Raw genomic sequence first — 17,610 nt, 5'->3', positions numbered from 1 at the left:
TTACGTGTCAGCCTGGTGTGCTGGCTATGAGGCACACAGTTGTCTGCCCGTCACACACCGCCAGTTCACGTAACACAGTTCAGCCAGTTGTGGCATTTTGTATAGGGACCCCTAGTGTCATTACATCGACACAGCATCGAGTGAGAGACAGACAGGGAACGTCCTGGTTACTTGTGTAACCTCTGTTCCCTGATGGAGGGAACGAGACGTTGTGTCCCTCCTGCCACAACGCTGAACTACCTGCTGAAATGGCCGGACTTTGTCTCGGCTCCTCAGCATAAAACCTGAATGAGTGGTTGCATACCAGCTCCTTTTATACCCGGATGTCCGGGGGAGTGTCATGCAAATACCACTCGCCAATTTTCATTGGCCTTTTATCAAAGACCAGAGGTGTCTCGGGCTCCCAAGAGTGACCCCTAGTGTCACTACATCGACACAACATCTCGTTCCCTCCATCAGGGAACGGAGGTTACGCAAGTAACCAGGACGATTTGGTCCCATTCGATGCACAGTAATGGACTGACCAATGATTAATTGAATTAAATATGTCCCAACCATAAATTAATAGAACTATATAAGTATTTACTGTGCAAAAACATAAGCTCTTCCTAGTTCTTTGGTGAGAAAGTTATAATTCAGGAATTTATCCTTTCCATTTGAAGTGTGCTAAGAAATTAATCTGATCCAGCACTTTCTGATTGATTTACATAATTACAGATGACACAGTCTTCATGATTCATAACCTTATACTTCCTACGGCTTAGATGACTCCTTTGAAATTCCTTCAGCATACGCCGGGAAACATGAATGTGATGTTGTGGCCACACACTGTTGGGTTGAAGATACTAACATTTTCCTGAGACAATAATTCTGATTTACTCAAAAAATCTGTCTTGTTATGATGATATCATCTGGCTCAGCGAGTCAATAAACCTCCCAGCTGCCCTTCAATTCAGACACAAAAGGCCAGAGGAAGAAATACTATCATCCATCATTCAGATCTCAAATAGCAGGATTTGTTTCCCAGTAAACATGCACATAGGAGAACAAAAAAGAACATTGAGATGGTTTCAATTAGGAACAATGATTTGTTCTTTTATACAAAGAGGATCAGAAAACAGTTACAAGATGGTATGGTAGGATTTTTACCTTGGACAGAATTACTTTTTTAAATTCTCCAGATTGTCGTCTAAAATTGTGTACATGTTAAAGAGTATGTTAACGTGTTTTTGTTTGTAGATGGAAAAATTTGTAAAAGACTTATATTAATGTACAGTAGAAGTAATGCAGTTTCTAGTCATGTCTTTATTTGTTTATTCAATTGGCAAATTTTACTGTTTAAGAGCCACATTGTTTATACTTTGAGGAAACCAACCTACAAAAAGCTTAGGCTACATCCACATTAATCCGGATAAATTTGAAAACGGTGTTTACATTTTTGAAAAACTGTCTGACCACACTGCCGTTTTCAAACATTTCCAAAAGTTGCTCATCCACAGTGAAACGTCCAAAAAAACGCCTAAATCCTCTTACTGCGCTTGCGAGAAAAAAAAGAGTAAACTTCCCATCGCCTTTGATGGAATGCCATGTGAATGTTGTACAAAGTAACATTTATCTTTAACAATGCTATCAAAGTGAATAGCAGGCACAACAACACAGCTACAACATGGGCGGCCATCTTGATTGTTTTGGGCTGAATGGATCACATGACTGTGTCACATGACAACAAATATGTAACAGATTTCGAATATCTCTGTTTTCCCTGTCCACACTACAACACGAAGACGGCATTTAAAAATGTATCCACCAGCCATCTCTGTGTGGATGGAAGGCCTAAATGTTGCAAAATTAATGCCCTACTTACAGTGTTTTAACATCGACAAAATTACACACTTCAGCTTTATTTATAATTAGGGTTTAGAGTTGGAAAGGGAAACCCAGGTCAGAGGTCAACCTCCAGGTGACCCATTTGTACCTGACCCATCTAGCTCAGCCTATCCATTGCAAGACCAGACTTGGCTGTGGTAAATTAGGGCATGCAACAATAGCAAAAAATATTTCCCAATCTGTCAACCTTTCCAAATCCTTTCTGCCCCAAGCACTAGTCTGTGGAAGTTTAATCACACAGAATCAGAGGAGGTGATACATGTTGAATGTAAGCCAGTGTTTTGTTTATTTTTCCTCTCTCTTTCACCCTCTTTTTAATTCAGAAATAGCTCTGAGAAATATTTTGTAAATTTTTCTTTGACACACACTTAGACTAAAAAACTGTTTCACTTTCATAAATTTTGGAAGATGGTATTTCCAGACAAGATGAAGGAAAATGAAAAGTAGGTGACATAATCAGACTGATAGTGGTAAATATATTAGATGTTGAATGACATCATTGGCAAGACTGATATCATTAAAATGGCACTTGCCAAAAAATGAAGTAATCCTTGTTGAGTGATTAACAGCCTATAATAATCAGGCACGGGAACTGTGTGTGACACATCAGATTCTGCCATAAGTCCTTTGTGAAAGTTTGCGGGTAGTTTCAAGATGTGGTTTGAACTTCATGAGTTGAAGCTGGATTTTCCTTTGTCTAAATCCTCCCAGATATTACTAGATTTTATTAGGGGACTGCAGAAGAAATTAAAGAAAGAAGAAGAGGTAACCGGTTTTTTCACACTGCGACCAATTTCGATTTGTTTATCAGATCCAAAATTTAGGGCTCACTGTTCACATTGTCATTTTGGAAGTTATGAAATTGGATCCAATTGTTTAATTGTTCAGTATCTGGTATTTCAGTATCGGCTTCCATAGTAATGACTTAAACAAACATGATGGCATAAGACTTTCTTCTAACTGAGAGTAGCTGTCAGTGTAGATTGAGTGGATGGAAAACTGAAAATTTTGCCTCCACACATTTTCATCTTTGTATCTCACCATGGCGTGGTAGATTGTGAGGTACGTGTGAAGTTGTTAGGTACATTAATGCATTTTACACATTCATGCAAATGCTATTTGCTCACTCACTTTATAGTGAATGCCACACATTTCGAGAAGGATATAGCTGAAGGCAGAGCTCCAAAAAGGGGTGGTCGCTCCAAACCGCCAGCAAAGATATAGGGAGCCCCTAACCAAACCCTAACCCTAACTGTGTGTGGAAGTGACACCCCCTTTTGGAGTTGGCGCAACCCCCTTTTGGAGTAACTACACCCCTTCTGGAGTAGCCCCGCCCTCTTTTGGAGATTCCACCTCCGATATTTGGAGATCTGATATCTGCAGACTGGAGCCGAATAGCACAGAGTGGGCCCGATTGCAAATGGGGCAAAAATCTAAAGTTGGTTAATGTTATCAAGCCATTAGCCTCAGCAAAGAACTTCCTTCAAAGAGCCATTTTTCATATATAAGGTTTTTGAGTCAGCAATATGGTTCTTTGGCAATTAAAAAGATCTTCAGATCAGTCTACTGGTTTCTAAATTCTTTAAAGTATCAGTACAATGATGGTTTGCTAAAGAACTACAGAATAAAAAGATATTTGTGGAATTTAAAAAGGTTATCCTATGGCATCAGGCTAGAGTGTTGATGAAGCACTGTTGATCTGTCAACATATGCTTTTATGGCTAGCTGTAAAGCCATTGTGGTAGTCTGTGACCTCAATGATAATCTGGCCTGAAATTCTTGTGAGGGTCATTGGTGACCTATGTGCTCCCTTAATTGATCCAAAAGCCAGACTGAGACCTTAAGCTCTGACTCAAGGGCAAGCCAAGTTACTGCTTACTGCGTTAACATTTGTAAGAAATTAGCAGGACTTAGCACTAGCGAATACATTTTCATGTGCCAATGAAATCCATTTTTTTTTTTTTTTTTTTTTTGCTTGCTTGCTTTTCCGGTTTGGTGTAAACACAGATTCTGTGGCCAAGCGTAGAAAGTTTACACATGCATCTTCACACAAGCACAGACATGAAGAGGGTGTATGTACCCATGATAGTGTTTGCATGTGTTTTCGGGCTACAGTACATACTGTAAACATTGATATTTCCCTCCTCTTGAGTGTGAGTTTGCATGGGTCTCCATTCTTCATCACTCAGTCATTGGTAGTGTTGAAAGCCAGAGCAGATGTTCCTCTGGCTCCAAATTTCAACCAAGGGAATAAACAAATTGTTGTTGGAGACATCTTTTAAGAGGTCCATATATCATAGTCAATAACGCTCTTCTGTGCTAAGGGTCGTTCATCATATTGGTCAAGAAAGAACAATGGTTGTCATCTTTTGTAAGGAGGAGATCATTCTCATTTTTATTCTCGCAGAGTGACGGCCCAGCGGAGTATCGAAGATGCAGAGGAGATCGAGAGAGAGAGACGGCGTAGGGCCCGGGAGGCCTTCCGCAATCAACACAGCCCGTCTGGATCTGCAGGGTTTCCTCAGGACAGTACAAGCCCAACTGAGGCTAGCCTGTAAGTGCAAAAAACACTTTCTGTTTCTATCCTTCAAACTTCACCTGGTTTCTGTTTGGCTTGTTCTATTGCATGATGGATTTCCTTCTGAAATACACAGAAAATTGTCACCTCTCATGCTAGGAAGTACTTTGTCTGAGATTAGTCTGCTTGCTATTGACCAAGGAGGCATACTATATTCCTCCTAGGTCAATAGGAAACAGATTAATGTTAATACCTGGAGAGAGCTATCTGTTAGCATTGCTGTTTATCTCAATGGTAGTTGCTCAGCTGGCACACATTTTTTTGGAGTTAATCACCTGATCCATAAATGCCATGTCATTAATAACTCTGGATCCGCAGAAAGAAGGGACTTCAAGCAACAGATGCAATCAGGACTAAAAGCTAAAAAAAAAAGAGAGCTTTCAATCATTTATTAAAGTATGAAAAATGAAACAAAAAGGTTGCTTTAAGCGTTAAATGATAACTTACTGTCAGAAGAAGAGTTTTTACTTGTGTACCATGTCAAAAAGTCTAGATTTACTGTTTACACAATATTTGCCTATTAATCTTGACGACCGCAGTAAACTATGAAATTCTACTTAGTGGTTTAGTGCTGCAAATGTAACATATGAGTTTTGAGGAGGATGTTTAGGCTATTTGCTGTGCTTGCCACACATCATGTCTTGTAACATTAATGTTAACACTACCTAAGGTGTTGCTGACATACCTTCATACAAACAGCAGGTTCGATTAAATTAGCCAGAGTTTAAAAAATAGCAACGCATATTCCATTACAAGACTAATGATAGAATCTACTACAGGTATAATTACAATGCCTCATACCATAAGACATAACATTTACTTACCTGTTACGTAGTATTGACTAGTGATCAGGGGCCATTTCTGAGTACATAGGGGCCCTATTGAGAAATCCAACTGCCTAACGCCCTAATCTGACATTCTGACAATGCTGATTGGCTGATTGAATGCACACAGTCCCAAGCCATTCACAAGTGCCCATTTCATGCATTTATGAGCCCTCCAAAAATCAGTGATTAATAAAGTATCTAAAAAGAATATTATAATATTTGAGATTTATATGTTGCTTGCAAAAAAGAAAAGTGATATTCGTTAAAAGAGGTGCCTACTTTTAAATGGCCATCAGTGACCATGTTTACATGCACTTCAGAAAACGGTTTATTCCAGGGTTTTTGCAGTAAGTGGCATTCTGAAACATCATGTAAAAAACATATTCAGGATTGGGGGGGACCAAATGTAATAATTTAATAATCAACCATGGAAAAACCCCTTATAAGTAGATCAATATTGGGTGGTTTATGGCCCTGATTTTAATCACAGGTTAAAAGTTTAATCCCTGATTTGTTAAACCGTATTTAAAATTAAGTGGTGCAACACAACTCAAATTAAAATAAAACTTGGACCAACAAACCTTGGATTAGCTCTAAACTCTCCTCCCACCCCCAGGTTTCTCTCGGAAAACATGTGGTCATGTAAACGCTTAAGCAGCGTTGTTACAGGTTTTTGAAAGTGCACATCTGTGTTAACAGACTGGATAACAAACCTCATAGGATGGAGTCCAACAACATGTCAACAAAGTGGAGAGAATTCAACATTTCTGGGAGTACAGTGGGAAAAGCAAATACACTATAAATTATACCCATTTATACACACCAATGTAAAATATCAACAATCTCACGTTCACGTATATGCGCCCGTACAATGGGGGAATCCCAGAGTTTAACGTAACTATTGCAGGGCAATTCCTCTGCAGGTTGCGATAGAAAGTTAAGAAAACAAACACAGGAACAACTCTAGAATATCTGTATATAAAGTGAAGCAAAAGGGAATACAAACAGTGAAGTCTTCCTCAGATATCGTGTTTGTTTTTTACACAAGCATCGTGGGGAAGTTACTCTGCTGTGGAGAAATGACCGATCCGCATGTATAGGGGAGTAAAGAGTTCACCGTTTATACAGCGCATGTAAACGGGAACGCTTTCTCGCAATATGCTGCTTTCTCGCAATAAGCCGCTTTCTGGTTTCCATGTAAACATAGTCAGTGAAGAAAGATGCTTTGTGCCCACATAATGGTGTAGTTATGGCATCTACCAGCAGGGGCTAGCTACTGATGCTAACCAGTTAAACCTTTCTGACCCTGTTCTGTTGACCCTTAGCAAAATGCTGCATACCTTGGATACTGTTGCTCAGATTTCAGGGAAAATTGCGATTATGAGTAAATCAAGTGCTCATAAAGTGCTAAAATTAAATGGATATTATTATAACATGGGCTGGAAGTGCTTATATCAATTGACACGGCAAAGCGTTTTATCTCCTATTTTTTTAATAAGGAAATTGCTAAATTAATAGTAACATTATTTAAAACTACAGAGATTGTGAATCAGAAAAGATGTATTTAAAGATTTGGAATGGGAGAAAATATGCTATGTGCCCTGGCAACATTGTTTTAAAGTATTTTTATGGAGGATTGGTCAGTAACGTTTATAATGCGGGGCTTAGCAAAGAGTCATTTTAGTTCTCTTTCTCTCTGCTTTTCTCTCAAACACACACATACACACACAGGGGTACAGCTGCCCTCTCATCATTACCTAATCTCTAAAGAATTTTCAGATGGGCATGCCTTTGCAAAAGGGTTTATGTCATATCCCACACCATAGTGCTTTGCTTTTAATCAGAGCAACATTATGGAATGTCTGTCCCTCATATTTTATGTGCATAAAGTTAAACACAGCTCTCTGATTAAACTTGTTTACACTGGAAATAGGTTGTCTAGGACCACTCTGTAATTATCCTTGATCATAGAAGACTGCGTGAATCATGTTGAGAATTTGTTAGATCTTTTTTGACATGGCAAATGTTTTTTTTTTAACAATGCAGGTGCAAGCATTTTCAAACTAGTCTCACAGAATTACACCTTGATGTTGTAAAGAAACTTTAACATTTTAACTGGGTGATTTTGCATTGAATTGTATTGATTGTTGAGGTTAAGTCATTATGCTTTGCTGAAAATCTGCTTAATAATCTTGTGGAATGTGCTCTGCATTCCTTTCAAGCAGCTCCTGGGCAGATACAATAGACTTTAATGCAGTTCTTTTCATTGAACAGCAAACAGTGACAGGTTCAGCTGGTATCATTAAAAATGGCCTGAACATTTTTTATCCCAAAATATTTTTTTTTTCGGGTGCAGGTGTGTGTGTGTGTGTGTGCATTTTAAAAGCTTTGTGAACCCTTTGAGTAATCCCTAAAAATAATTTACCATGGTAACAATAGTTTGCAGCAAAAATAGTTACTATATTTATTGTTACTGCATTAAAACCATAATAAAATAATGTGTAATTTCCTTCAAAGAGTCTAAAAGTAGCACATACTGTACACAGGATGCATTCTTGTGTCACGTTTGTGCTATTTTTTTAATAGTTTAGCTGTGTTAGAGACAGTTTAGCTAAGATGGATGACTTGTATTAAAATTTATGGGAGAAAATGGAATGTCCAATTTGATGGGTGTAGAAAAGAAATTCCGCCTTACAGGTAAAAGAGCCAATTACCTTTTAATACAGACATCATCTGTCAACTCAAAAACATGCATGCGCGCTAGCTGTACTAGCTTGAAAACTAGCATTTTTTTTTTTATCTAAGCTAAAGAAGCACAATTTATGATACGATTGCTGTCAGATTTTACTGCTAATTTGAAATATGTTCTTTGTTCGTAATCTTGACCAACTGTTTTGGTGATTTCAGTATTTTCCTATTGAAGTAGACAGGATCTTTACTTACAAGCTGTACTTGCCGCTTATATCCATAGGAAATAGCTGTTCGGGAGCCTTCTCAAAACGGCCGCCAAGTGGACTGACTTAAAAATGGAGAACTAACTTATTGCCTACTGTACTGTATACATTTATTTATTTTTTCAAGTATTATATGAAACATAATGCATATGCAACAATAAATGTTTCAACTCTTGGCAGTCTGATAAAATAATGAATAAAGAAAAACATGTTAAATCGCAGACTATTTCATTCATCACACTAGGTAAACTATTCCATGTAATTTGCTCCCATCCACATTTTGGCAAATGTAGAGTGCTTATAGAATTTGTCACATTACACCTTGGAAATTTAAATAAATTCACTCTTACCTTTTCCAGCTATATTTACACATTATAACCTTCAACATCAAAGTGAAAATAACATGTAAAAAACATTCTGAACAATTAGTGAAAATTAGTTAGTAAAATAACGGTTTTGGATAAGTGATCAGCCCCCTAAGTGTAACCATTACAAACTTGCTCAGGTGCAATCAATCACCTTTCAGATCACATACCTGGATAATTGGCCCCCACCTGCTATCAGTTGTAGTGGTTTTGAATACTTCAGAATAAATCTGGCTGTTCCATGAGGATTCCATTACTAGTAGAGCATGGTGATGAATTCAAGAATTCACCATGGTTGGGAAGGTGCTTTCAAAGGGGCTCAGGGATAAAATTGTGAAACGGTACAGGTTAGGAGAAGGGTACAAAATTATTTTCAAAGGTTTCTATCCATATGAGTACCGTTCAGAGCATATCAAGAAGTGGAAAGTGCATGGCATCACCAAAACCTTGCCTATATTGGGCTATACCTCCAAAGTGGGTGACCATGCCAGGAGAATTTTGATCAGAGAAGCTATCTAGAGGCCAAAGGCAACTTTGAAGGATTTACAATCCCTTATGGCTGAGATTAATCGTTCTGTGAATGTGACAATAATCTCCCAAGCATTACACAAAGCTGGCCTGTATGGCAAGGTGGCAAGCAAGAAGCCTCTTCTGAAAAAGTGCCACACTAAGTCTCGTTTGCACTTTGCAAAAAAACACTTGGATGATTCTGATTCCATGTGGCAAAAGATTTTAAGTTCAAAAATGTAACTTTTTGGACTGAACTCCAAGTGCTATATTTGGAGAAAATCAAACACAGCACACAACCCAGAGAATACCATACCCACTATGAAGCATGGGTATTCAGCGGGGACTGGGCAATTGGTCAGAATTGAAGGGAAAATGGATGTTGCCATGTTCACCCAAATTGCTGAGGAAAATGTGTGGCCCTATGCTCAACAACTGAAGATGGGCAGGTGGTTCACCTTTCAGCACTAGAATGACCCTAAACACACCACCAAAAAAACTACACAGTGTCTTATGGATAGTAAGTGACCAAGTCAGAGCCCTCACTTAAATCCAGTAGAAGACCTGTGAATGGACTTGAATAGAGCAGTCCATTGCTGCCCACCCTGCAATTTGACTGAACTTGAAATATTCTGCAAGGAAAAATGTTTCCCAATCTAGGTGCATGAAGGTATTAGTGTCATGACTTTGTGGTGAGCTCTTTGGTCTCCGTCAGGGGAACCAGCTGGTGAGGGAGTATTCACTGGAATTTCTAGCATTTGCCTCGGGTTTGGGCTTCAACCAGGAATGCCTCATTGATCTCTTTGTTGCAGGCCTGGTTAAACCCATCAAGTCTTGTATTCCTGTTGGGGGTGAAGAGGGGAGTCTTTTTAAGACCATAAAATTGGCTTTAAAGTGGGATTATTTTATCTCAGCCTGTGTCTCGGAAGGCTCTCTCTCTTAATCCCAACCCGAGGACAGCGATGTCCTCTCACCGATGGTGGGTGCTGCAGCCCCTCTTTCCATCACTCGTAGGAAGAGACGGAGCTCCACACCTGAGTCCGTGGCTGCCCACCAGGAGGCAGCGGCCGTTCCCGCTGCTAACCGCCAGGAGGCGGCAGCCATTCCCGCTGCAGTGATTCTGACCATATGGAGGAGGAGAATGAAGCCGAGTAAGTTACCTGATCCCCAGTTGCTGCCAGCGCTCCCGGCCACGGAGGCCATTCCCCAGTTGCTGCCAGCGCTCCCGGCCACGGAGGCCATTCCCCTGTCACTGCCAGCCACAGAGATTGTTTCCCAGTCATTCCCTCGGTCCAGTTCCCCGTGGCTGTTGACAATTCTGTCCAGTTCTCTGTGGTCATCGACGAGTCCGTCAAGTTCCCTGAGGCTGTTAACAAGCTTGTCCAGTTCCCTGTGGATGTTGACAAGTCTATCCAATCCCCGTGACTGTCAATGACTCTGTCCAGTCCCCGGTAACTGTTGACGATCCTGTCCAGTCCTCAGCAACCATTGACCAGCCTTTTGCTCAGTCCAGTGGCCAGTGTCTGTCAGACACAATCGACCAGTCTGTTGCTCAGTACTGTGGCCAGCACCCATCAGACACCAGCTACCAGTCTGTTGCTCAGCCCAGTAACCAGCACCTGTCAGACACCAGCCACCAGTCTGTTGCTCAGGCCAGTAACCAGCACCCGTCAGACACCAGTGACCAGTCTTTTGCTCAGTCCAGTGGCCAGCACCTTCCAGACACCAGCTACTAGTCTGTTGCTCAGCCCAGTAACCAGTACCTGCCAGACACCAGCTACCAGTCTGTTGCTCAGACCAGTAACCAGCACCCGTCAGACACCAGTTTGTTCAGTCCCCAGCGGGTGCCACTCACTCAGTCCTGTCCCCAGCAGTCGTTGACTTGTCTGACCTAGTCCTGTCCCCAACAACTAATGACCAGTCTGTCCAGTCCTCTGTAGCCGCCACTGACTTCACCAGCTGCTCAGCGGCTCAGACTTTGCCTTGGTCTCGGGGTCCTTCTCTGGCTCCACCGTGGCCTCCCAGTCCATCTAGGCCTCCAGTTTCTCCTCCGGTTCCGCCATGGCCTTCTAGTCCACCTACTAACAGGCCCAGACCATCCCCCTGGTCTTCCCCACCTGCCCTCCCTGGTATGTCATCTGTTCCTTGGTCTGACAGCCCTCTCCTTTCTGTTGTCTGTGAATGTGTCTGTCTTGTGTTTGAGCGCATGGCTCTGTTGTGTTTTCTGTCCACCATGCGCACTCCTTACCTTGCCTGCTCGTTTCCTCTTGCCACACCTCCTCATTTAGTTCTCATCATTTTGATTGTCTGCACCTGTCCCTCATGTATCTTGCTCCATATATTGTGCCCTTTTTCCTCTCGTGTTTGTTGAATCATTTTGTTAGTAAGTCAGTCTGTTCCTGTCTTGTTCCTGTTCCCATTCCCGGTCTGTCCTAGTTATTATTTTTATTCTAGTTTATGGTTTGATTTGTTTTCTCTCCCCCATGAGAGTTTTGTGTTTCTGTTTCTTTGCTGTTTTTTTTTTCTGTTTTTTTTTCCCCCTTTTTCACCTAATTTGGAATGCCCAATTTCCTATGTGCTTTTAAGTCCTCGTGGTCGCGTAGTGATTCACCTCAATCCAGGTGGTGTAGGACGAATCCCAGCTGCCTCCGCGTCTGAGACTGCCAACCCGCGCATCTTATCACGTGGCTTGTTGAGCTCATTGCCACGGAGACAAAGTGCGTGTGGAGGCTTCACGCCATCCACCTTGGCATCCACGTTCAACTCACCACGTGCCCCACCGAGAACGAACCACATTATGGCGACCACGAGGAGGTTACCCCATGTGACTCTACCCTCCCTAGCAACCAGGCCAATTAGGAGACCTGACTGGAGTCACTCATCATGCCCTGGGATTCGAACTAGCGAACTCCAGGGGTGGTAGCCAGTGTCTTTTACCACTGAGCTACCCAGGCCTCTAACTACCCAGGCCCCTTGTTTTCTGTTGTTTTAATAAATAAAAGTATTTATTTTCACTCATTCCTTCGCCTGGATCTTTCTACATTTGATGAGATTTGTGGCTAATATCGTGTTTTATTGTAACAATAGCTGTGACTATCAATCTGTATATCAAATATATATATATATATATATATATATATATTGTTCTATTTTGTATTGTTTACTTTAGAATTTATTAAGTGGAGTAAGCTTCAGTATGTATTAACTTAGACCATTTCTTTTCATTAACTTGATTTTACTCAGTTAATTGTTAATTTATTGTTAAAAGTAAACAATGGGCATAGTTCAGATGATTGTGTATCACTCTTGTCTGGTTGCCCCTGGCAAACGAAAGAAAACAACAAACAGCACCTTTCAAAATCCTCACACGCACGTCAAACATCTGTTTTCGAAGGAGCCTGTTTGAAGTTGGCCTTTCGTGTTAATGGGTTGGCACGGTGACTTCAGCGCATAGTTTCTCTCGTCAAAGTAACACCAGTAAAGGTGTGTGGGCCATGTGTTGCTTTCACTGGCTGGAGCCGGTCATGCCTGACTGAATATTAACTTGCCCAGACCCCTTATGAATGTGATTTTATAGGTCTGTCTCTCATTGTTGTAAAAGGGTCCTTAGCCTCACCCCAAAATAATGAAGACTTGGATGTTCAAAAGAAGGATGAAAAGTCCAGGTTTTCTTCTCATTTCGTGAGAGGATGATGAACTGTAATTTACCTACTTTGTTAAATTATTTGGATCAATCACTGAACTTAGTAAGAAAAATACAATTTTTTTAAATTCACTAACGCCAACCCTTCAGTTCTTTTTTCATTGATTAATGGGTGTTCCGTGGTATTGGATGCAGTTGCCTCCCACTCAGACCCACTCAAAACAATGATTGTCAGGCTCCAAAAAGGACAGCAAAGCACCAGCAAAGTACAAGAAATGTAGTCCATACAACTGGTGTGTTATGTTTATACATGTTAGCTTTGTGTAAGGAAAAGACTGAAATTTAAGTTATATCTCACTGAAAAAATCATTTGACTCCATTTGCCTTGAAATTCATTTGCACTTGTGCAAAATCAAACTTGCTGCTTCAATACATGTCCCAACAGATTTGACTTCAATGAATACGAGCTCCATTTGTTTTCATGTCCTGATTGATCATGATGTGTTATTGATTTTATTGATTTTAAACCGTGGTGTGCAAACATGAGGTGTCAAGTTTGAATATGCAAAGTCGAGTAATATTTTAAATTTTAAGATGGATTCAAACCTGCATCTCCCACATGAGCGCCACTCTACATGCACTAACCATTAGACAACGCTTCAAAAGAGTTCACTTTTAGCGGTGTTGTTTTTGCAGCTATGAAGGTGAGCTCAGCACCTTTAAACCCAGCAGCCCTGTGACTCTGGATGAGGATGAAGGCTTTAGCGACTGGACTCAGAGGCTGGAAAGAGGAACACGTCCTAGACCAGAAGAGAATGGTCATGGGAAAGAGCTGCAAGAGGAAGAAAGAAGAGTGAATGCAAGATCTAGACAAAAGGAGAAGACCAGTTTCACCACCTCAATACAACCTCAACAAACTCAAAACACAAACCAAGAGGATGAGGTAGAGGGACAAAGACCAACGAGGAAGAGCAATGAGAGGGCGAACAGTCAGAATCCAGAGGAATGGCATGAAGACATCAGAGACATCAAAAGAACACAAGAAGAAACAAAACCACCAATGGAGAACAAGGTATCATGAGAAGTGTTATTATATTAGATGTACATGTTGCCTTTCATGTTATTGTGTCTAAATCAATACCCTCATTCACAGATGAAAGAGGAAAGAATGGAGGTGAAGGTGTCATACACTTCTAAAGTGTTCCTACAGCAGGACAGACTGCCTAATGGCAATGAAGTAGCAGCTGTTGAGGAAGTGACATCACATTTGGTCAAAACCAAAAGATCTCCTAGGTAATGTGTTTCTACATACTTTTTCACCACTTCGTCTTTGGTTGAATCTTACAAAAACATATCCAGGTCACATTTCACCACTGTAACATGGTTCAAATAGGCAAGGAGGAGGAGGGAACTGGCTGAACAGTTAAAGTAATATTTAATGAAACAAAAAGACACAACACACACACACACACACACACACACACACACACACAGCAGCTGCGTGTGGCTTTCTCTCTCTCGAACTGCCGCATCCGTCTCGGCTCTATCCCTCTCCTCGGCTGATTAGCCCTCCTCCTCGTCACAACCATAAAAACAAAAAGAAAAAAAAGAAATTACATTTACTTTTGAGTATTTTTATAATTCTCATTATGTTGATTCTCATTACTGTAATGCATAATTCTTCATTTAAAACAGCATAAAGTTATAACAACTAATACTACCAGGATGCAGAAAATACTTTATATATACATACGTATATATATATATATATATATATATATATATATATATATATATATATATATATATATATACATATATACATATCATTATAATTTTTTGTAATTAGATTTGTATAAGGTGTTATGGTAATGCTGCGCTTTGGTAACTGGTGTGTTTAATTTTTATGTATATAGTGTCATAATGCAAAAAATCTTAACTGTCCTAAAAATAACCTTCAGTTTCTAAACTCTGGTGCATTATTGGGCTGCGCCTGCAATTTTTCAAACTCAAATTTAAAAGCTCACCATTCACACATTCTGTGGACTAATTGCAAAAAATGTGTCTAATTTTTCAGAGAACCCCAAATAAAAAAAAAAAGACTACAATTAGTGGACTAGAAGCTCAATCTTGGTGTCATCAGACATTTTATCATCAATAGTCGAAAACATATTTTTCTGATTATTTGTTTAGCATGCTTTTCTTTCTGGATGGCATATTTTATTCTGGATATCTAAGAAATAACATTGCATTATTCAGCCAAGCAAGCTCACAGACAAGTAAAAAATGGCAATTTTTTTAGAAAACTCCCTAAGGTAAAAGTATAAATAAAGTTCCCTATCTGTCACTCACTCGACGTTGTGTCGATGTAGTGACACTAGGGGTCACTCTTGGGAGCCCAAACACCTCTGCTTTTTTTTAAAAAGGCCAATGAGAATTGGCAAGTGGAATTTGCATGCCAATCCCCCGAATATACAGGTATAAAAGGAGCTGGTATGGAACCACTCATTCAGATTTTCTCTTCGGAGCCGAGCGGTTCTATTCATTGAAGCTGAATTCATCCGCGAGTTCATTCACCTCATCTGCTGGATTCTACGACTCATTTCAGCGGCTTCTCCCCCTCTGCACCCGTGGAGTGCAGAGAACACCCCTGGACGCTTCGGCAGAAGAACAAAAGAGTATATTCTAAAAAAAAAAGGAGTATATTTTCTTTCTAAAAGAGCGGCACACACGGAACGTCTTTTTAAAGATGCCTTTCCATTTGTGTGTTATTCCTGGTTGCGGTCGTTATCTCTCCGCTTCTGACGGCCACGATCACTGTCTTACGTGTCTGGGCGCTGCCCACGCGGAGACATCGTTCGTGGATGGGTCTTGTCCTCATTGCGAGAACATGACCATGGCAATGTTGCGGTCGCGGCTTGCATTCGTAAGAAAGCAAGCCACCCCAGCGGCTCCCCGCCTCGGTCCTTCTACCTACAGGTATGAGGCTGTGCCGGTTAGCACTGGGGGTGATTTGGGGACATCAATGGGACCACCTCCACCGGGTATCCCCCCACGGACCTCCCATTCCCCAGCATGCTCGCTTGCCCCGGTCGGGCACTCGGACGAGACCACCGGCTCATCTCACGGCGAGTTCGACCTCTTGTTTGGAACCCCGGAAGACGACAAGTTATTGACCGCAGCATCGGAGAGCGGGCTCGTCCAGTCGGACGCAGAGGCTTCGACTGGGCTTCCTCCTTCGGGAATGGTCGCCCAGTCCCAGGCCGATGCGAAAATGACGGACATGCTTTCCCGGGCGGCCGCGAGCGTCGGGCTAGAGTAGAACCCTCCACTCTCCCCTGGACCCTCACGGCTCGACGATTGGTTTCTGGGCTCAGGGCGCTGCCCACGGCCATGGCCCACCCCCATTCCTTTCTTCCCGGAAGTGCATGAGGAGCTGACAAGATCGTGGGAGGCACCTTTTACTGCCCGGTCCTGGTCTTTCAGCTCCCCCACTCTCACTATCCTTGATGGTGGAGTGGCCAGGGTGTATTCGGCAATCCCCCAGGTGGATAAGGCACTTGCGATGCACTTATGTCCGCAGAGCGCTGTCACCTGTCACGGGCGCCCGAAGCTCCCGTCCAGGGCCTGTAGGTTTACGTCGTCCCTGACGGCTAAGGCCTATGGTGCCACTGGACAAGCCGCCTCCACCCTGCAGACGGAGGCCATACAACACATCCTGCCCCAGCGCGCCTTAAGACCCCACACCCTGTCTTCTTGTTGCCAAGGGCATCCTCTTGCAGCAACAACGCCGGCTCCGCCGCAGCCCGCCCCTGTGGCCGGCCCCGGCATGGAGCCCAATGCAGGAAGCAGACGCCACCCGTCTCACGGCCAGCCGCTAAGAACCCGAGGAAGGCTCCAAAGCGCCCCTTAGATGGGCGACCCAGAGGACAGCGGTTCCACTGAAAACTTTTCAGAGGCTCCTGGGGCATATGGCATCCTCAGCACTCGGGTTGATGCATATGAGACCGCTTCAGCACTGGCTTCAGACTCGAGTCCCGAGATGGGCATGGCACCGCGGGACACATCGCATGGCCATCACGCCGATCTGTCGCCGCCTCTTCAGTCCTTGTACCGACCTTGCATTTCTACGGGAAGGGGTTCCCCTAGAGCAGGTCTCCAGGCGCATCGTGGTTACAACAGATGCCTCCAAGATGGGCTGGGGCGCCGTATGCAATGGGCACACAGCCGCCGGCTCCTGGACTGGCCCGCGGCTGCGTTGGCACATCAACTGCCTAGAGTTGTTGGCAGTACCGCCCTGTGGAGGTTCCGGCCGTTGATCCAAGGAAAGCACGTGTTGGTCTGGACGGGCAACACAGTGACGGTAGCGTACATCAACCATCAAGGCAGTCTATGCTCCTGTTGCATGTCACAACTCGCCCGCCGTCACCTCCTCTGGAGTCAGCAGCGCCTCAAGTCGCTACAAGCCACTCACATCCCGGGTGACCTCAACACCACAGCGGATGCACTGTCATGTCAGGTTACCCTCAGGGGAGAGTGGAGACTCCATCCTCAGGTAGTCCAGCTAATTTGGAGTCAATTCGGTCGAGCACAGGTAGACCTGTTTGCTTCCCGTGAATCCTCCCACTGCCCATTTTGGTATGCCCTGACCGAGGCACCCCTTGGTATAGATGCACTGGCACACAGCTGGCCCCCTGGACTACACAAATATGCATTTCCCCCAGTGAGCCTACTTGCACAGACCCTGCAAGGTCAGGGAGGATGAGGAGCAGATCATCTTAGTAGCACCCTACTGGCCCACCCAGACGTGGTTCTTGGATCTCATGCTCCTCGCGACAGCCCCCCCCCC

The 17,610-nt window shown here is 42.7% G+C and overlaps 1 protein-coding gene across 1 annotated transcript in view; it reads left to right on the top strand.

Annotated features, from left to right (window-relative positions):
• Positions 1-17,610, top strand: part of LOC127436190 (non-muscle caldesmon-like) — a 47,627-nt gene that overhangs the window by 9,886 nt on the left and 20,131 nt on the right. The window contains exons 2-4 of the mRNA XM_051690196.1: positions 4,295-4,441; positions 13,458-13,833; positions 13,915-14,054. Coding sequence (XP_051546156.1) covers positions 4,295-4,441; positions 13,458-13,833; positions 13,915-14,054 — 663 coding nt within the window. The remainder of the gene's footprint in view (positions 1-4,294; positions 4,442-13,457; positions 13,834-13,914; positions 14,055-17,610) is intronic.

The sequence above is a fragment of the Myxocyprinus asiaticus genome, chromosome 46 (genome assembly GCF_019703515.2).
Source record: "Myxocyprinus asiaticus isolate MX2 ecotype Aquarium Trade chromosome 46, UBuf_Myxa_2, whole genome shotgun sequence".
Classification (NCBI taxonomy): domain Eukaryota; kingdom Metazoa; phylum Chordata; class Actinopteri; order Cypriniformes; family Catostomidae; genus Myxocyprinus; species Myxocyprinus asiaticus.
Note: the sequence above shows the minus strand (reverse complement) of the source record. Positions and strands in the feature narration are given on the sequence as shown.